The sequence below is a fragment of the Ictidomys tridecemlineatus genome, chromosome 7 (genome assembly GCF_052094955.1).
Source record: "Ictidomys tridecemlineatus isolate mIctTri1 chromosome 7, mIctTri1.hap1, whole genome shotgun sequence".
Lineage (NCBI taxonomy): Eukaryota > Metazoa > Chordata > Mammalia > Rodentia > Sciuridae > Ictidomys > Ictidomys tridecemlineatus.
In genome coordinates, this window is record NC_135483.1 from 93,420,784 (window position 1) to 93,439,996 (window position 19,213).

At 35.6% G+C, this 19,213-nt stretch overlaps 1 protein-coding gene across 1 annotated transcript in view; it reads left to right on the forward strand.

Annotated features, from left to right (window-relative positions):
- The first annotated feature begins 803 nt into the window (after nt 1-803).
- Nucleotides 804-19,213, forward strand: part of Dpp10 (dipeptidyl peptidase like 10) — a 1,268,842-nt gene continuing 1,250,432 nt past the window's right edge. The window contains exon 1 of the mRNA XM_040294095.2: nt 804-1,170. Coding sequence (XP_040150029.1) covers nt 1,111-1,170 — 60 coding nt within the window. The 5' untranslated portion in view covers nt 804-1,110. The remainder of the gene's footprint in view (nt 1,171-19,213) is intronic.

Sequence of the window (19,213 nt, forward strand, 5' to 3'; positions counted from 1 at the left end):
ACATGAGATATACACATTCAGTCTAGGAAATGTCAAATATTTTGTAATACAGACTGGAAAATAATGTTCTTAATTTATTCAAGCCAACTGGATCTCTTATCAAACCTGGATGTATCTAGCCTAATTGGTGCTGATGTGATTATGAGTTCTAATGTGGAAAACTTATTCATAAATGTTTATGATTTATTTTTCCCTAAGTGCCATTTGGAAAATTGGACTAACATGAGCTAACTACTGTTTTGTCCCAGACAATCAGAAAATGTGACCTTAAGTAGAAAGACTATTAAAAAAAAAAGGAATAAATAAATTGTGTTCTTGCTTTGGTGCACCACTCAGGAACTACAATAATTATTGTATTTATAACTTTTTATATACTTTCAGTTTTCCTTGACTTGAAGAAATGGCCAGCTTCTTACCTGACAATTACAGTGAAATTCCTTAAATATCCATAGAGACTGTCAGTCTTTCACCATACAGATGTAAAACCTCTAAACCTTAAAACAAGCAACAGGTAGTTTTCAAGCATTTACTGGTTTCTATTTTCAACACTTCCCAGGAAGGAATAAAATTTAGTATCTGAATGAGAATGAATTATAGTAAAAAAAATCAGAGTGAAAGAATGAGAGAAGGTTGTTTTGCACTGTATATGGTATAATGTGATGGAACTGGAACCACAGTTATTGCGAGTGTCCCTTTAAACTGTAGGACTGCAGTTGATCTCTGTATGTTTTCTGGTATTCGTCCCTTTGAAAGGAGAATGAGAGCTAAGATCATTGGCTGTACTGTGGAGCTGTCACATCTCAGTACTGAAAAGATACAGTGCAAGTGAATTTAAACAGTCTTTGGCTTTCTGTTCTTACACTGCCAAGAGCTTTGAGAAGGATGAACCAAATGAAGGCTTTATTTAGGGCTAAGTGAGATTCAGATCCCTCCAATCTGACAGCGTTTCAGCCTCCGGAGTGAGGAAGCAGCAGAAACAGAAGCAGCAGAAGCAACAGCAGTAGCAGCAGCAACAGCAGCAGCCCCTGCTGAAGTCCAATAGAGGAGACTTGATCTCTAGTTTATCCTGGAACTCCGCCTGGGATCGTGCACTGTCCAGGGTCCTGAAACATGAACCAAACTGCCAGCGTCTCCCATCACATCAAGTGTCAACCCTCAAAAACAATCAAGGTAGGACCTGGGTTTTGTCTCTGCTCTCTGCTTCTGCACGTGCCTTCATTCCTCTACCTCACAGCTGGGTGTTTGTATAGCAGGACATTGACAGTGGAGATACCTGGTTGGTTTGAGTTGAAAGTTGGATCTCAGTAAATTGTTAGGCTCTGTTTGCATGTGTTCGTGGACCAAAGAGTAGTTTCCACTGAATCATTCTATCTCCTGATGACTTTGGCTTTTGTTTTGACTGAGAATTGATTACTGATCTTTTTTAGAAATAAACTTTAAGAGTTGCTAGTCCATGTCAGTTTTCTTTAATGGAACTGGTGAAGAATTTGCAAACTACTTGAAACAGATAAACTTAAACTGACTACAAATTTGATAACTGCACTTTCTGGTCATATGGATTTAGATCATTTATCTTTCCAAAGAAAAGCATCTCCCTCATTGTGAGCATTGAACTAGTGTTATACTAAAGTGACTTCAGTGAGATAGTGTAAAAGCTATAGAGCATAGAACCACATGTTCTTATGTATACCATCATTTAGCTCAAAGTCAGTGAAATGACTTGAGACATTCTTTATTTCCAAAGCTTGTTATAAATTTGTGATTTTCTGACAAACCAAAAATCACAGTCAAAAGTAAAATTCTCAAAATTTCATTTTTTTCTGTTCCAATGTTAAGTGATATTTATGTCACTCCTTTTGCATAATTTTATTTAGGATACTTTTAATTTTAAGCAGCCTCATAAATGGTCATGCTTATAATCAGGGATTTGCTCTATATTTCCATCAGTCTGAACTGGATTATATTTTGTATGTGATTACTTTTCATCTTGAGCCATAGTGATGCGTTCCTCTGAAACTCATTCATGAAGAAAACTGATAACCTAATGTATCATCTTCAGTTATATCTCATTAACATGCAAGTGCATACCTTTTATTAAGATGCCAGAATTTAAGAAGCTTGAAGTTTTGTGATTTACAATACTATCTGGTTTATATCTCTGGCCCTTGACAATATTATATAGATTGTAATTACAAAAATAATCTAATTTTCAGCAACATTTCTTTCTTCTGAACTTTCCTACCTTAAGTCAGAGATTTTCAATGATAAATAAACCCAAAACTAAACATTTTACTCCATTCATCTGCAAATTTTTAAAAGCAATGAGGTCAGCAGAATATATCTAACAAGTTATAATTAAACTCCCATTATATATAAACATAGGAAGTTAGTTGAAATCACATGAAGTTCAAATTCAGAAATGTACATCTTCTCTAATGGCAAAAGCAGAATCTTTTTCAGCACTGGATTCTCTGTACTTCATCCAAGTTTAGAAATAAATGTTGAGCTTTAGGAATTAAATTGTTTTCTGCATGTCAGAGTTCCACATACATCAATTATATAAGCATACCATCACTGAATAATGCCAAAATAGTTAATATATGGCATTCCATATTGTGATGTACAAACTCTATTTGGAAATATGTGTTGTAGTTTAAAGTGAGATAGAATTACAGATTCTCCATCTACCTTTGTCTAGAAAACCATAAACGACCAGTGGCTTTCTGTTTAAGTGTTTGAGGTCACAGGAATCAAGCATTTTTATTTGCCCTATTCTTTATTGGGTAAGCACAAATGAATGCTACTTTCTGGGACTTAAAATCACTTTTCTTATTAGTGCTCTGGAATTGACTGCTCTCAGACAAACTGTGGAGCAAAAACAGAAATGTTTCTAGTATGAGGGTTTTGCATCATCTTGCTGATCTTGCAGATGCTGTTTTTTTATTCTAACTGCAGCCATTGAATTGAAATGAAAGGCATCATAAAAATTGGACAACCCACCACTTAGCAATGTGTTATATTAATGGCTTAATGAAAGAATCTTGAATCAAAGCTCTGGGTGATTTGGTTAATTGTACAAGTTAAGTTCTTTTGTGCACCCCCCACATTGCCCTGGGGAGCTAAGGATGCTTGTGATGTTCATAAAGTATGTATAGTTGCAAGCATTGAACTATTAAGGGAGTAATTACTTGAGTATTTTCCAATTTGCAACAGTAAAAATGGATGAGTGGAAAAGCTCTCTTACTTCAAATTATGTTCTCAATTATGAAACATTTATGGCTTTTGGAATTTATACTAAAAATGGCTATCTATATTTAGGTAATGCATTAGCCTATGAGCAAAATGCAATAACAACCTAAAGAAAAACCCTATGATGAGAAGCTTTTGGAAAGCTATGGTACATCAGGGTTTAAAAGACTCTGAACTTTTGGAGTCTAAGGTTCAAGCATGGCTGTTTAGAGTTATTTTTTCCCTAATTGTTAATGTTACTATCTGACAATTTAAAATAAATCCCTCTCATGGAATTTGATTGGCCTGAAGATAATGATAACCCACTATAGGACTCTGTAATACTCAGGTACTTGAAAACTGGCATATTGCTCCATTTTAGAAACTCTAAGTCCTTCAGGGCTTTTTACACATAGCTCAGTGTAATAAACCTCGAGGGAGAATTCCCAACCTGTCACTGTAGTAAATGCTGGCTGTTTCTTCTCTTGATGGTATAACTACTACTAAAAAAGAATGCAATAGGAATGGATAAAAGTGAATTGCATATGCTGAAAAATCTGTAGAAGGAGCAAGTGTGTGTGTGTGTGTGTGTGTGTGTGTGTGTGTGTGTGTGTGTGTGTGAGTGTGTATGGTGTTTGTGTATCCCACTTGAAGTTTAAAAAGTGATGAAATTTGCAATTCTCATATTCGGTAGTGGTTGCCACTGAAAGGTATCTGTGGTCTTAGTAGTGTCAATCTAGAGAAGGAGTGATGGATAAGAGTCATAACGGAATGATTGTCAACATTATTTGCTTTGCTTGGTGTTTGATTTTGTCATTCTTGCCATTCTTTAGTTCAACTAGTCTCTGAATCAATTTTTCTGATGGACTTCAGCAGGTATCTTCCTATAGTCAAAACTTATAGGAGAGAAGGGAACAGAAGAAGTAAAATAAAGGTACCAAGCCTGTTCTCAGATCACTTTGGATGGATGCTAAATGCAGTTCTCTCATGAAACCCTCTCCAAATTCAGAGCTTGCAAAGTTTTTCCTGAAATGATTATAAACCTTATAAGGAGTGGGGGGAATCTTTCAGTCTGAAATCTATAATGGAAAACTTTAGGGGGACTATCTGGGAATGTCAAATACGTATATAATTTAATCTTGGCATTGTTGTAAACTTTTTCTTTTTCTTTAAGGATTTATTTATTTATTTATTTTTGCATTATAATTTTTATTAAACATATAGAGCACAATTTTTCATACCTCTGGTTGTATACAAAGTATATTCACATCAATTCCTGTCTTCTGTTGTAAATTTTTTCAAGAATTTCCTCCCCCTTGGGGAACAAACTTGCTTTTGTCTTTACTGTCTTGGCTTCTCTTGGTTAAGCTGAAAATAAATTAAATCTTCCAGCCAAATCCTTGTTTTGCTCCCTCTCCCCCCCCCAGTGGAATTACTTATTTAGAACTTCACCCCTAAGATGTACAGAGAATATAAAAAAATTCTTTCATATTTTAATATAACTCTAGTATCCCAGTGTGTCTAAGGAAGTAGAAGAAAATTTTCATTTTATTGTTTTGAAATTAGAAATAGTGAGTGAATTATCTGGAGTCAGTGATTCCTAGGTCAGGAATCATATATATTGTATCATATATACTGTATTTTGCTCATCATCTTGAGCTGACAATTTTTTTCATGACAATTTCAACTGAATTTTATGTAGCAATGTTGATGAGTCAATATGCTAATAAAGTAATAAAGACTCTATCCCACATACTCTTGCTATGGGAAATAAGAGAAAATAAATGGGTAGAATTACTATACTGTATCCCATAATTTTTTACAAATACTATGTCAAAAGTGTAAATGAAATTATAAAAATAGTTGGGTCAAAGAGAATGAAATCTTTCAGAAGTATTTTCTGATTAATCTGTAGATTTGAGGATAGGGTGGTTGGGCAATAATTTCTTCATTTAGCAAATTGGTGATTTGGAGCATGACACTGGTGAATTGGCATGGTGACTGGCTTGAAATTGCACTATGGCATCTCACTGGTTATTAATTCTATGCCCTTAACCTAAGGGATGGGCACCTCATGATTTTTATATGATAATGAGCTAGTATTGCAGTTTAGTCTCTAAGAGTATGTCATAATTATATATGCAAGTGATAGCCACAAGAGTTTATCAGCGCAAGGAATATATAAGAAAAAAGATTATCTTTTTATACATGTCATATCATACATATGCAAAATGTAGGATTCTCCCATGCTTCCTATTACTTCAATTTCTAAGTGCAAAGATTGTAATGTGTAATATTTCTATATGGTACTGTGTCTTATTCTTTTTTGATTCCTAATCCTAAGGACTTTAGGCATGGGGGAAAAAAAAGAAACTTCCTTCAAGTGTGACCACAATACAGACTCAGACATGCACTAAAGAAAAAGTTACTGTTAAAATTCTATAGTTACTGAGGACATCAGTGAACTCTGCAGTTCCATTCAGCAAAGTACAGATTTTCCTTCAGTCTTAGGAGAAGGGGCTGCTCTTCTAAGTGTTGATAGAGGAAACAAAAAGAGAGGACTTATAAACAATGAAGGATGAAGAATATTTTGTTTGTATGACAATTTTTTTCTATCTTTTAGAAATGTTCTACACCTTTTTAATTATTCTGTCATAGTTTCTTCATATGCTTGAAGCAAAATCACAGTCTATCTTAGAGTAAGCATGAAGGGAACCAGAAGTTAGAAATTCTGCTAATGACAAATTTATAGTCATTTACAATTTTCATTTATGGCTAAGGTTTTAAACCTTTAAATGATTATAGGACAATTTTATTTCAAAGGGCTATAAAGTCAACTGTTTTTTTTAAAGGAAGCATTAAAGATTTTTTCTTTTTAATAAAGAAGAACAATGTAAAATAATTGAACAATTTTATATTTTATTAGCTTTTCTCTCAATGGGTAATTTCTTTTTTAACTTTTATAATGTTTCACAATCAGTTCTAAAGAAGTGTTGTCATATAGTGTGTTGTTGGGTAAATTTAGAAAATTTCATAAAATATTTAATATCACTTAATTTTCTCTTTGGAAAAGTGATGTATTAATGATTTTGTCTAAACTCACATTTTGGTCAGTTATTAAAGACTTTGTTGCTAATAAAATGCCTGTCAATGAAAAGGCAGGATGGGTCTGTAAATGAGATGGGATAAAGAAACTAAGACAGTTGTTTTTGGAAATATGTTCCCTGGACAAACATTGTCAATATTTCCTGGTTACTCATGAGAAATGCAAATGATTTGTCTCTATCTATACCTACAGAATCAGAAACTCTGAAGGTGGGACCTAGCAACCTAATTTAATAAGCCGTTCAGGTGATTCTGATACACAGTGGCATTTCAGAACCTCTGAGCTGAAGGATGACCAAATAAGACAAGATTTGTGCTTGTTCTACACGTACGATTTGTCCACAACTAGGTGTCACAGATGTGAACACCTGAAAACCTGCATCTGTGAGATCGAAGAAGACCTCATTAGGTCTTTTGTCCTCCACAAGGATTACTTGACACAAAGCTTTTCATATATGAGACATTGAATATATATCTGTTAATTGTTAAATTAACAAATTCTATTAGTTCTAAGAAGAGTTAAGGGAATTTTTAATGCCTTATTCAACAGGTAACTGTTTTGGAAGCCACACCTTGTGTTTTAAGTTTATAGCAAAGTTTTCAAATGAGTATATTGACATTTTGTTTGTCTTTCAGTAATTTTATTCTCTAATCTTGGATTGGAGCCATTTGGCAATCAGCACCTTTGGGTGCCTTGGGAATTTCAGTCACACTAAGCAAAATGCAAGTTTCATCTGAAACTCATCAAAACAATAGTATGCAGGAAGATCACCACAGCCTTTCTGTTCTTCATGAATGTTCTTTGACCCTTAAGTATATGCTGGATTGGTAGGACATAATTGGTAGCAGTACCCCACAGGAACAAAATTAATTATCATTAGCAACAAACCTGACCTCCCATGGACACACGGCATGGTGTTTCATTAGCAGAACTAGATTTAAACTTGGTGATAAGCAACAAAATAAAGGAAACTTACCTTCTAAATAGGCTTATTTGTTTGAGAATTTTCATAGCACTTTGTTGTTTTTGCTTGTTTTATAGTTACCGTTGAGAACTAAAATTAAATGTGCACAAACTATTCGACTTCATGCAAACAAAGTACAGGCAGATTGATTGTTTTTCCCCTGGAGGGGCATCCCTAAGTTGAATTTTCACTCCCCCTGTACTATAGTGAATCATATGAGCTTGGGGGAAGACAATTAACCCTGATAAGTCATTTCTTCCCCCTAACAGAAGGGCAATAAACTTAAATTATATCCCCAAACAAAAATGCTATGTAAGAGCTTTGTATTATAATTTGTTCCAGTAGCAATTTTTAAGGGATATGACATTTTCATAGAGAGGTGTATGGTGAGAATCAATTTTTATGACATAAAAGCTTAGAATTTTATTTGCAATTATTATTAACTATAATGATGATCAAAACTCATTTTGAAGTTTCTGGAGAGCTGAAAAGAATCTTCTGATATTGTAACATCTGTAAGATTTCATCATGGACCTGTACCAAGACGGTAGAGGGAAGAAGGAAATTGGATTCAAATGCCATCTAAAGAACTTATTAATCCAATAAAAACACAATTACTCATCCCAGTGCTGTGCTACCAAAATGTTAAATACCTGGTTAGGTTCTTGGATGGTACATATGTTTGAATTGAGAAGTTTTATCGTGGGATGGATAAAGTCTTTGAACTGCTTATTTGCTTATGTATTTTGTCTGTTCTGCTTCTGTTTCCTTCTCGTGGAATCTCCCACACAATGGTTCTTTTATCAAACACCTAGTCTCTGACATTAAGTCTCATGCAGAGTTTTTTGGGGGAGGATTCTCAGACTCTTTGTGATATAGTTAAGTTCTCACCTAATCTCCTATGCTCTCATCTAATTTCTGTATCTCCTTAATAATAATTGAGCTTCTGAGTTAGAATTATATTTATTTCCATGGATGTCTCACACTAGTTCATGAGGATTCTTCAAGAGTCTCTTTTACTTTCACTAATTCCAGTGTCTATCCCAATACCTGGTGCATAGCAAGGGCTTGATTAATATTCTTTGAACAAAAGAACAAAGAAGACCTAAACAAAACCAAACCTCTTACTTTGAAATATGTACATAACATTTGAAGAAATGACAAAGCATGTCAAAATTTGTGACAATAGATATCTATTCCTCTTAAGAATGAATAGCTTCAGTATATTTAAGAAAATGTTTTTGCATTATGAGTATCTTTCTATATCATAGTTGAAGGATGTCTTGTATCCAAATACAGATGAACCCTGTTTTGTTTTGGAGGTTGAATTAGTATGGCAGACTCTAGTTGTTGTTGGTTTGAATGGATATGGCTTTGCAAGGGGACTATTTACTAGCACTTTGGTGTAGAGGCTCTTTCTCATTGGAAACCTTAATTTATAAGATCAATCACTGCTGCTAGACTTCAAACCACCACTTCTCATAAGTTTGGTTTCTAGGATTTTGCTCTAAGAAAAATGGATTCCACTATATTTTGATGGAAAGTAAATAGCACGAAAGTATTTATTGTCTTTAATAGGTGGGCCCTTTACTTGAATATTTTTTGAGACAATAAAAGAATTAGGGAAGAAAGATTATGCAAGGAGGCATTCTTTGATCAGGGAAGGGCAAATATGGCAATTTTTTCCTCATTATATAAATCCTTTGAAAGAAATAAAATCAAGTAAAAGTTAAGTTCCGGAACTGTTGACTTTGGTCAACTGGTAAGCATAATGTAGTGTGATGGATAGAGCCTTAGATTTGCTCTTTCATTGTTTTAGTCATTCAAGATTTAGTAAAAGAGCATTATAACCTGAGTAGGGTAGTAATTCAGAGCAAGGTCTAGAATATAAGTTAATACAGTTACAATATCAAGTGCAAAGTGGGTAAATACAAGCTTTTAGGGAGGAAGCATTCTTTAAGCCTAGGACACAACCTCACATAGAAATTAGGTTGGTAAAAAGAGGAGAAGAATATATTCCAGGCAGAAAAAACAAGGAGAAGAGGCAGCACTGCACTGGTCACAAGAGCAGGTAATAGCTGAGACTGACTGGATTGTAGAGTGCAAGTAATTAGGAGGTGTGAGAAAGGAGAGTTCATGAACATGTGGGGAGGCTGGATTTTGTGTTATCTCTCAGAATTTGACTGTACCGAGTATACAGCCAGTGAAACTCCACATCATGTAAGAATGGGATCCTAAGTAGAATAAGTTACATTCCATGTATCAAAATATACTCTGTCATGTATATCTAACAAAAATTAAGAAGGTTAATTAATTAAAGAAATAATTTTACTGTATTCATAGGACAAATCTTATAGGCAAATAGTGTAAATCCAGATCTTGAGATCTAAATTGGGGCCCATGTTGGTGACCTTGGAAGCCCTCTGGAGGTTTATGACTTCAGGTAGAAAGGGAACAAGGTAACATATTCCTGGTCCACCCTTCAGAATTAACTGAATCTAAGATGTTTTAATCCAGATAGGATTTGCTGGTGGTAAATTTTATTAAGAACAAAAGGTTTGCTCATTAGATTGATTTAGAAAGATACCACCCACTTTCCTGAATGCTAATAATAGCTTAATAACTGGTCTTTAAAAGCTTTGATTTAATGATAACTTTTTAATCCTGAAGAGTCTTTTTGGACTAATGTCAGTCACTTAGCAGTACTAAAATTTTCCTCTTTAATATTTTCAGATAACATACAGATAACCATTTTCTTGGACATTGGTTGCCGATGTGTCATTTCTGCAATACCTAAAAAAACTTGAATGATCTCTCTGAGCAGCATCAGATTTAAGCATAAAGAATACCTGGAGATTTCAGGTGTGGAAATGCAGACATTCTTTCCTAGTTGTATGGTTTATCTAAGCCATGTGTTGTCTTTAATAAAACTGTCATGGGTACTTTTTTGAAGGATCTTCCTTAATGGCTCACATCATTTTCCAGAGGATATAGCAAAGATTAAAATGCATTTGGTGTGTTGTGAGTCTACAACCATGAAATTTTAGATGCTTTTTAGAGATAGGCTAGCCAAGACTTGTTTTTTACACAAGAAATCTGAGAATTAGAAAGGGAAAATAGGTGATGAGAGAGTTTCTCTATCCATCTTTTTTTTTTTTTTACACAGGAACTACAATCTTATGTCTTTATGTCTGTATCTGTATCTGCATTATGCAGGATTGTCTCATAACACTTAGTGTGGCTATGATGATTTATGTTCTTACCTCTCTATCATTCACCCTTCAAAGGATCATAGCCCTTTGAGATTTAGAATAAATTAAAGAACATGTAAATTTTAGTAATTGAGATATTGTTTGCTGGAAGCATCAGAAAATACCCTAAGATTCTAAATGAATTGACTAAAAGAAAAAGAAAATAAATAATTTCAGAAAATGGACAATCCCTTGGTAGAAACCTCCAGAGTCAGTTAATTCAGTGCCTAAATTTATGACCTAGGTTGGAGAGACCTTGAATTTTTCTACCTTGTCTCAGACAAAGCTTTCATCATGGTGACTATATGGTTGTTTTCATTTCAAAATTGATGAAATGAAAGCATTCATGACATGATAAATGACAACGTCCAGTAGATAAAAAGAAGTTTCTTCCTTTGGTTTCTTTTTAAGAAAGCTTTCCCCACCACACAATTTCCCTCAACTTTCATTGGCTAGAATGAAGTCCTACAACTCCTTGTCCAAGTGTTTGATGATACATGTGGTTATGTGGAGCAAGCAGAGAAGCTGGTTATACAACTAATGTTTTAGAAGTCATCAGGGAGATTCAATGGTTTAGAGGTAGATAACAAAAGATATGTTCAGTATTCACCACAGAAATTGGAAAAGAAGATATTAGAATGTGATGAACATGTCGTGTCCATAATGGGAAAGTTAGGCAATGCCATGATCTAAGTAAGCACTGTTTCAACAAAGGTGTGATAAACCAAGATGCAACATTGTCTCTGATTGCTTCACAGCAAAGCTTTCTATCACTTTTGAATAAAAGGGCAGGAAGAGGGGAGACTTGACTGTTTTGTATTAAGCGACTCAATATACAATCAATTTTGCATTGTATTTTCTTTATTGCACATCATTGAATTAGGATCTGTGGAATATGAAGGAAAATAATGATGATATTCATCTTTGAATTTGAAGGGTTACTCAGGTCTGTCACAGAGACCTCCTTTCCAGATTCTTGGAGTCCTTAAGCCTTTAGAAGCATTTCAACCCAGATGCCTCATGGTTAAGACATAACATGAAGACTGAGGTTAGATGAAACTAGTACCTGAAGTGAGCGCTGCTGGTGCACAGAGCAAATTCTTCCTTCTCCCCAAAGAAGGGCTTTGCAGGGGAATTTGTGGTGGGACAATAAGACATATGGGGCCACATTCAAAATGACTTAGAGAGGGCGTAGGACCTTCAGTTTGTGACGTCTGGATGTATGAGGCCAATAAATCCCACAGATTTAATTTCCCTACATTAAACACCAACAGATTTAGAACTCCCACCTAGACCTCTTGCTTGACCTCTATTCTCATATCCACACTTTACTCGACATTGTCCCTTGAATGTCTAAAAAGGCACCATAAACTTAATACTTTAAGATCAGAACTTCTCATCTTTGCTGCCTACCCTCTCTTACCTAACTTTTAAAAATTTTACCACCATCCTTTACTCATGTAAGTCAAAGACCTAAGGTTCATCTTCTCTTCTTATTAGTTCATTTTAGTCATACATAATATTAGGGTTGATTTTGACATACTTATACAAGCATGGAATATAATTTGCTCTAATTTAGTCCCAAGTATCTCTTTCCCCTCTCTCCTTTCTCTTCCCTTACCTCTACTATACTGATCTTTCTGCTACTTATTTATTGCTTTATAAGTCAGTGCCTTGTAGATATACAAGAAGGTGAGATTCTCTGTGGTTTATTCATATATGCACACAGAATGTTAGGTTTACATTAATTCCACCAGTCTTCCCTTTTCCCATCCTTCCTCCCTCTCTTCAAGCCCCTTCCTCTCCTCCACTGATTGTTCTTCTGTTTTCCAATCCCCTTCCTTCCTTCCTTCCTTCCTTTAATTCTTCTTATTTTGGTCTATGTTCTGTATATCAGAGAAAACATTCAAACTTTGACTTTCTTGTCTTGTTTACTTCACTTATCATGATGGTCCCCCATTTCATCCATTTACTGGCAAATGCCATAATTTTATTCTTCCTGATGGACCCAAGTATTCCACTCCTGATCCATATCTGAAAGATCTAAAATCAGCATACTATAGGAGTGCAACCACATCAATGTTTATAGCAGCACAATTTACAATAGTCAAGCTATGAAACAAGATTCAATGCCTATGAACAGATGAATGGATAAATAAAATGTAATATATATACACAATGAAATATTACTCAGAATCTCTTCTTTTTAGTCCACCATCCAATTCATCAATGAGTGCCTTCCAGTTATCTCCTAATTACTTCTCCAGTCTAACCATGTCTCTCCACCTCCACCAGCAGCACCTGAATTCCTTGTCCTGTAACATCCCACCTGAATTATGGCAAAAACATCAATGGACTCCTGGATTCCAATGGACTTTCACTACAAGAAAATCTCAACTTGCCCTCTGAGTGATGGGCTTAAAATGTTACTCTAATTATTTTTGCACACCTAGTTTAAACCTTTACTTTTAGAAAACCCAAGATCTTTAGTTTTACCCTGACAACTATGTATCATTTGGCTCTTGTTCTTCCTTCTGCCTACCTTGCATATCATTCTTCCTCCTAATCATTATTCTCCAAACAAACTTGCTTTCTCTCTGAGTCTAAAACAAACCCAGGTATTTGCCATACCATGTTCTTTGTGCCTGATACTTTCATTACCTGGGGATTTTTTTTCATGGCAATTTCCATAATATTTTTCTAGTTCTAATTTGTGATTGTTCTGGTGGATTCTGCCTAAGTTTTGGTCACGGTTATGTCAGTTTTGCAAAACCCAATAAACAAAGTTCGACATTTTGCTGATACTGCTGCTAGACTCTAAGCCATACAGAAGATGAAGCATTTTTATTCATCTGAAAAACTTTTATCTCTATTTGCTATACTCACCATCAGAAACCCTGTAGAAGAGCATTTTATTTTATAAAAGATGCTTTTGGCTTTTACTTTTCCAGTATTATTCCTGTAACTATGATAATTCAACAAATATTTATTGAAGTATAAGAGAGATAAGTTGCACAAAGCAGGGAACCAAGACATAAGTCCTAGCCAATCTTTAAAAAGTTGACAGTGTGGCTTGTTTTTCCTTCTTCCTAGGATGAATGAGGAGGACCAATAGGCTGTTGTTGACCATCGCGTGTGGGCAGTTTCATGATCAAGGTACACAGAATGTGTTCAGGAGATCAGAGAAGGGGCACCTTATCCAACTTGTAGATAGGAGTTTGAATCTTTGAACTGAGACTTGAGGGGCAAGTAATAGCAAGCTTATTGAAGAGTGGGGAAAGAAGACGATGCTGCAGGTGGTGGGATGTATGAGGCAAACAGACCAGGGAGCTTACCACCACCATACCTGTTGCCATGGTGACTGATTTCATCATCACCATTGTGAAGTTCACTGATGATGACACACACACACACATGTCTCTAGGAACTTTGATGGGGTATCTCTAAATCCTACAGTGATTTAGTAAGGAAGTAATCACTCTTATTTTGTAAGTGAGATGGTAAGGCATAGAGCCAGATAAGTTTGCTATAAAACTCAAATGGACAGCTCACATTCCTGCCTCCTCTTGAGTTTTCTCTGCTTTCTTATGCTCCCACCAGCTCTGAGGAACTAGTCACTGTTACTCTGGATCCCGGAATATAAGTATACCATTCCGCCATAGGAATATCCCTCCTTTTTTTCCTGCCTGGTAGATACTGCTCCTTACTTTGGCCCCAGTTCACAGAGAATTTACCACCTCTCTGAAGCTATTCCTGTTCCCTGTTCTTTCTTTCCCAGACCCAGGAACACTGCTTCTTTGTGCATTACTGCATCTGCAACACACCACTATATTTATGTTCATTTCCATATTTTTCCCTCTCCCTTTACCCTGTTCTCTACACTATTCGTCTTCCACTGCATGTCATTCCACAGCCAGACTGCAAGCTCCTTGAGGTAAAGGCAATCTCTCATTGGTCATTGCAGCTTTGGTGTCTAGTGCTATAACAGACATGGAGTGCATGGTCAACAGGGGCTTGCTGAAGAACGCAAGGAGTAAGTTAAAGCCTTGCAAAGTGGAGAAGAAATAGTCTCCCGCAAAGTCTTCAGAATATTAATGTTTCATTGTACTTGATACATAATCACACAGGTCTCATTCTTGCAGATGTCACTAAGAGAAATGAAACCAGATACATTATTTTTTCAAAGGATTTTATTTGGGTTGTGTGTGTGTATGTGTGCACTCGAGACCACAGGGGAGATGAAAGTTGGTTTTTTGAAATGTAAATATAGCTATAACTTATTGCTAAGTTGTTTCATTAGTGTCTGGCTGAAAAGATTTTCAAGTTATTTCAAGTGTGGAGGAGTATTTTTTTTCCTTAAGAATAGAAATTTTCTATAATAAGAAAAAATATCTTTTGAGCACCTACCCGGTGCCAAAAATTCTTATATCCATAAGCTTACTTTTTTTTTTAATGCCACTTCCCTGCAAGGCAAGTAGTGGGAGCCAGAATGTTCAACAACTGATTTTGTTCAAGCCTTAGCATTTAGTATCTCATTTAATATTTGATGTCAGACAGTATTTTCATTTTACCAAAAAAGGCTAAGGGCTTAATTTTCTGAATTAAGGAAGAAATACAACTGAACATCCTACCCAGTCCTTCCTTGACTGTCCCGTGTACAAGCCCTTTCTATCAAACCCTATGGCGATTTTGCTTAAGGATGATATCCAAATTGAGTCTTTTCTTCTAAAGTACATAGGCATTTGACTACCAGGCCTTCCTTCTATCCTGACAGACTTATCTTTTGAAAGCCTCTCATTTTCACAGTCATCACCCGACTTAGGTTTTTATCATCTGTCCCTAATGAAGTCTGTATGAGGAAGCCATCCTAGAGATATCTGAACTAGAAACTCAGAACTGAATGGGGCAGAGGAAACAATGCAGAACCCTTCAAAATGCATCTGGTATGAATATCAAGTAGAACATCACAAGATAAGTTAATTCCACGGAATAGCCTAGGTTTGGCCAGAGGTGAATAGTCAGGAGCAAGGACAAGTTTATACAACCTGGACCAAGAGAGATTTTAAGTTCATATGTTTCATTGTACTTGAAACATGACTTTGTGAATATTAGGGGCCCAAGCAGAGGACTCTCTAACAAACTCAGTTTAGTTAGAATCAGAGTAAACTTGTAAAAAAAATAGCAAGGACAACAGAAATGTGTACAGTATTCAAGTATTTGCAAAACATTCTAGATAGTTTCTTATTGAATGTCAACAACAATCATGTAAAACACACATAATTTTGAGGGTATGATGAAAGGAAGAAGGAACTATGTAGAACTGGAGTTAAAAATAATAGCAGTATGTAATGAAGTACACATTTACCACAGAGTTTTATAAATTGAAATTGATTTTGGAAAGACAAAATTGGTTAAGAGGGTGGTTATGATAATCTTGACAAAATATATCTGGGACATTTAAAGTATTGGGTTGCATTTTTCCTAGTCCATACAGTAGGGCAGAAGAGATAGATTATGTTCTGGAGATCACTGGAGTATAGTAAGTCAGAGGCAGAGTCCAAGCCAAGACATCATGAAACAAGGTAGCAGCAAATACTGTATCACAGAGCAGGATCCCTGTTATTGGCTGCTACCATTATAGAGACCAAGTTCTGCTGATCGTACTAGGAGAAAGCCATGGACCTTGTTTAAAAAAAAAAGTTAAAATGAGTGGAACTATCCATGCCAGATCAAGTTCTAGCTTTGGGAAGAATTTGAGAAAAAGTTTGAAATGAGTTTGTGAAATAGACCAAGAGTAAAGTCTCAGAGGTATGGGTATGCAAACAAGAATTCAGTTCAGTCTTCATGTTCAGAAGATGTCAGACATTATGTGTTGTTCTTCCTTAAGATTTTCTGTATCCTTTTGGCTTCATTTTAACTCAGTATTTATCCACCTTGGCACCATGGAGATACTGGACCAGATCATTGTTTATTTATTTATTGGGGCTGTTCTGTAAATTATAGGAAGTTCAGCAGCAACCTTGGTCCCATCAGTCAGTAGCCTCCTTCTCTGGTATGGCACCAAAGGCCCTCCAGATTTTGCTAATTATGCGCTGGGGAGCAGAATTACCCCTTCCTTTCTGTTGCAGGTGAGGAAAGCCTTGTACTAGAAGGGAGTGTGGGCCATTCTGTGTAGGTCCTGGTTTTGGGGAATAAGCCATGGTGGCAGTCCATCCTTGGGTTTTTCTGACACTGAATATGGTCAAGCCACCCAAAAGATATTCAGCAAATTCATCATCCAGTATTTATAGATAGAAGAATTTAGAGACAGGAATCTGTTCTCATATCACATGGGAGAATTAATACTTGAAACCCAGTCATAGCATTCCATACTCTGGGTCTTTTTTTTTTCACAATAAGAAGTTTTTATCCTATGCTTTGCAAAGTGCCAAGACTTAGGGCTTCAGGGAGTGGCAAAGCAGATGGGACTTTGGGCCCTCCTGCATTTCAGACCATCCTTACTCCTGCCATGGTCAGAGCAGCACATCCTATGCTAATGAAAGGGAATGTTCCTATTGCAGTAATATCAGATCAAATCCTCTGTATCAGACCTTTATGCCTGTTTGGAGTTACTGAAGACAGATCTTCACTAACCCAGAGATGAGCTCAACAATGTTCCTTGCATTCTGTTGCACATCTTTTCCCCCAAGGGTAATGTGATCTGAGGCTACAGGGGAATAGTATGCTTTCAAATTTCCAAGGTAGAAAGATAAAAGAACTGGGACTCAAAAAGTCCTTCTCATCATCCATTTCTGGTCTCTTTCCAATAAATAAAGTCATCTTCTTGCCTCTATATTTTACTCTTCCAGGCTACCCAGAGCTCTTCTGCCAGAGCTGCTTTTTGGCAGAATCTTACCAAATTGCACCCTGTTCTTGAGAAAATGAATTTTCATCCCAAAAGTGTCTTGCTTGGCAATCTTCAAATGGTATATTAATTCAGGAATTTCTAACTCTAACCTTTTGAATAAAATAGGAAAATATCTCAGGGCTGGAGAAACACAACTATACCACTCACATCTCCTATTTGTCTGTCATGATATCTGAATTTCTACATTTTGAAATTTCCTTTTTCTAAACAAAGAGCTTGACTTCCCCTAGTTATCATGTTCTGAAAAGCAGATGAAGTTAAAAATTTTGACACATGAATTTTCAGCCAAAGACAAACCAGCTATTTCAGGACTTAATATTACATGCTTGTTAACAATGTGCACTTTAGATTCAATCTGCCTCAGTTCGTATTCCAACTCGCCCCTTTTGCAATATTTTATCTTAGGCAAGGTTTTAAAATCTTTCTGAATTGCAAGATGAGGTAATGATGCTATCTATATTAGAACCATGGGAATTATATGACATGATACATGTCAACCATTTAAAAATACTCTATAAAAATCAGCCATCTCCATTGTTATTAGTACTTTATTCATAGGAGTTATTATGCATACAAACTACAAATTAAAGAGATCATTGATAAAAATGAGTGCAATATTAAAGGTTATCTTATCAATTTCACAATCATTTCTGAGATACCAGAGAACAGGGTTATAATGAATAGATCAACAAAAATATAACTATAGCAATGAAAAATGATACAATAAAAGGATTATAAAGTACTAAATCCCTATGATAAGAATCAAATTTTTACTGTAATAATCCAATAGAATCCATATATTAGACCTTTAAAAATGCAGTTTACCATTCTCCCTATTATAAATTCAGTATTAAGTGGATTTCTAGGCTTCTAATGGAATTTCTGCTTCCTTGTTTGCCTGTTATTTCCAGGGGACAAAAGATGTCTGAAAGAGTGAAATTTGGCATATGCGTTAGAGAGAACTTTACAAAAGAAGTGTGAATATCACTGAAAGTTATATCAGGCATTTGATACTTTGGAAATGAAAGTAGTTTTATAAAAATGGCATCATTAACATATTTATTGAAATAAGTATCTTTTGATCAAAGCATTTTATTATTTTTCTTTTAAAAAAATGTTAGTGCATTTTAATTGCACAGAATAATGGGTTTCATTGTGGCATATTTGTACATGCATATTACATATTTTGATCCTATCTACCTCTTTTACCCTCCCTTACTCTGCCTGCTCCCTCCCCAGATTCCTTTCTTCTTCTCTGAGGGTCTCTCTGCTTCTTTTATGTTGCCTTCACCCCTCACCCCAGGAGATTCCACATATGGGGGGCGGGACACAGCATACTTATTTTCTTAATCTGGATTTAGAGAATAATGTAGGCAAAGTGCTACTAATTAGTTATTGAGTAAATTCTAGAAGCATTAAAGTATAGCATAGAACAAGCTTAATAAATATTTGCATAATGAGTATCAAAGGCATTTGTTTCTTACTCATTACTCTCTTTGTTTGTTTTCTCCTGCTATAACAGAATACCATAGGCTAATTTATAAAGTAAAGAGATACATTTGGCTTATAATTCTGGAGGCCAGGAAGTCCAAGAGCATTGAGCTAGCACCTGGCAGGAGCCTTTGTGCTGCATTACAATCTAGGGGAAGGCAAGTGAGCATGCTCAAGACAGAAAGAGGGCAAACTCACACTTTTATCAGGAGTCCGCTCCTGCAATAACATCAGTCCATTTTTGAGGGCAGAGCTCTGTGGCCTAA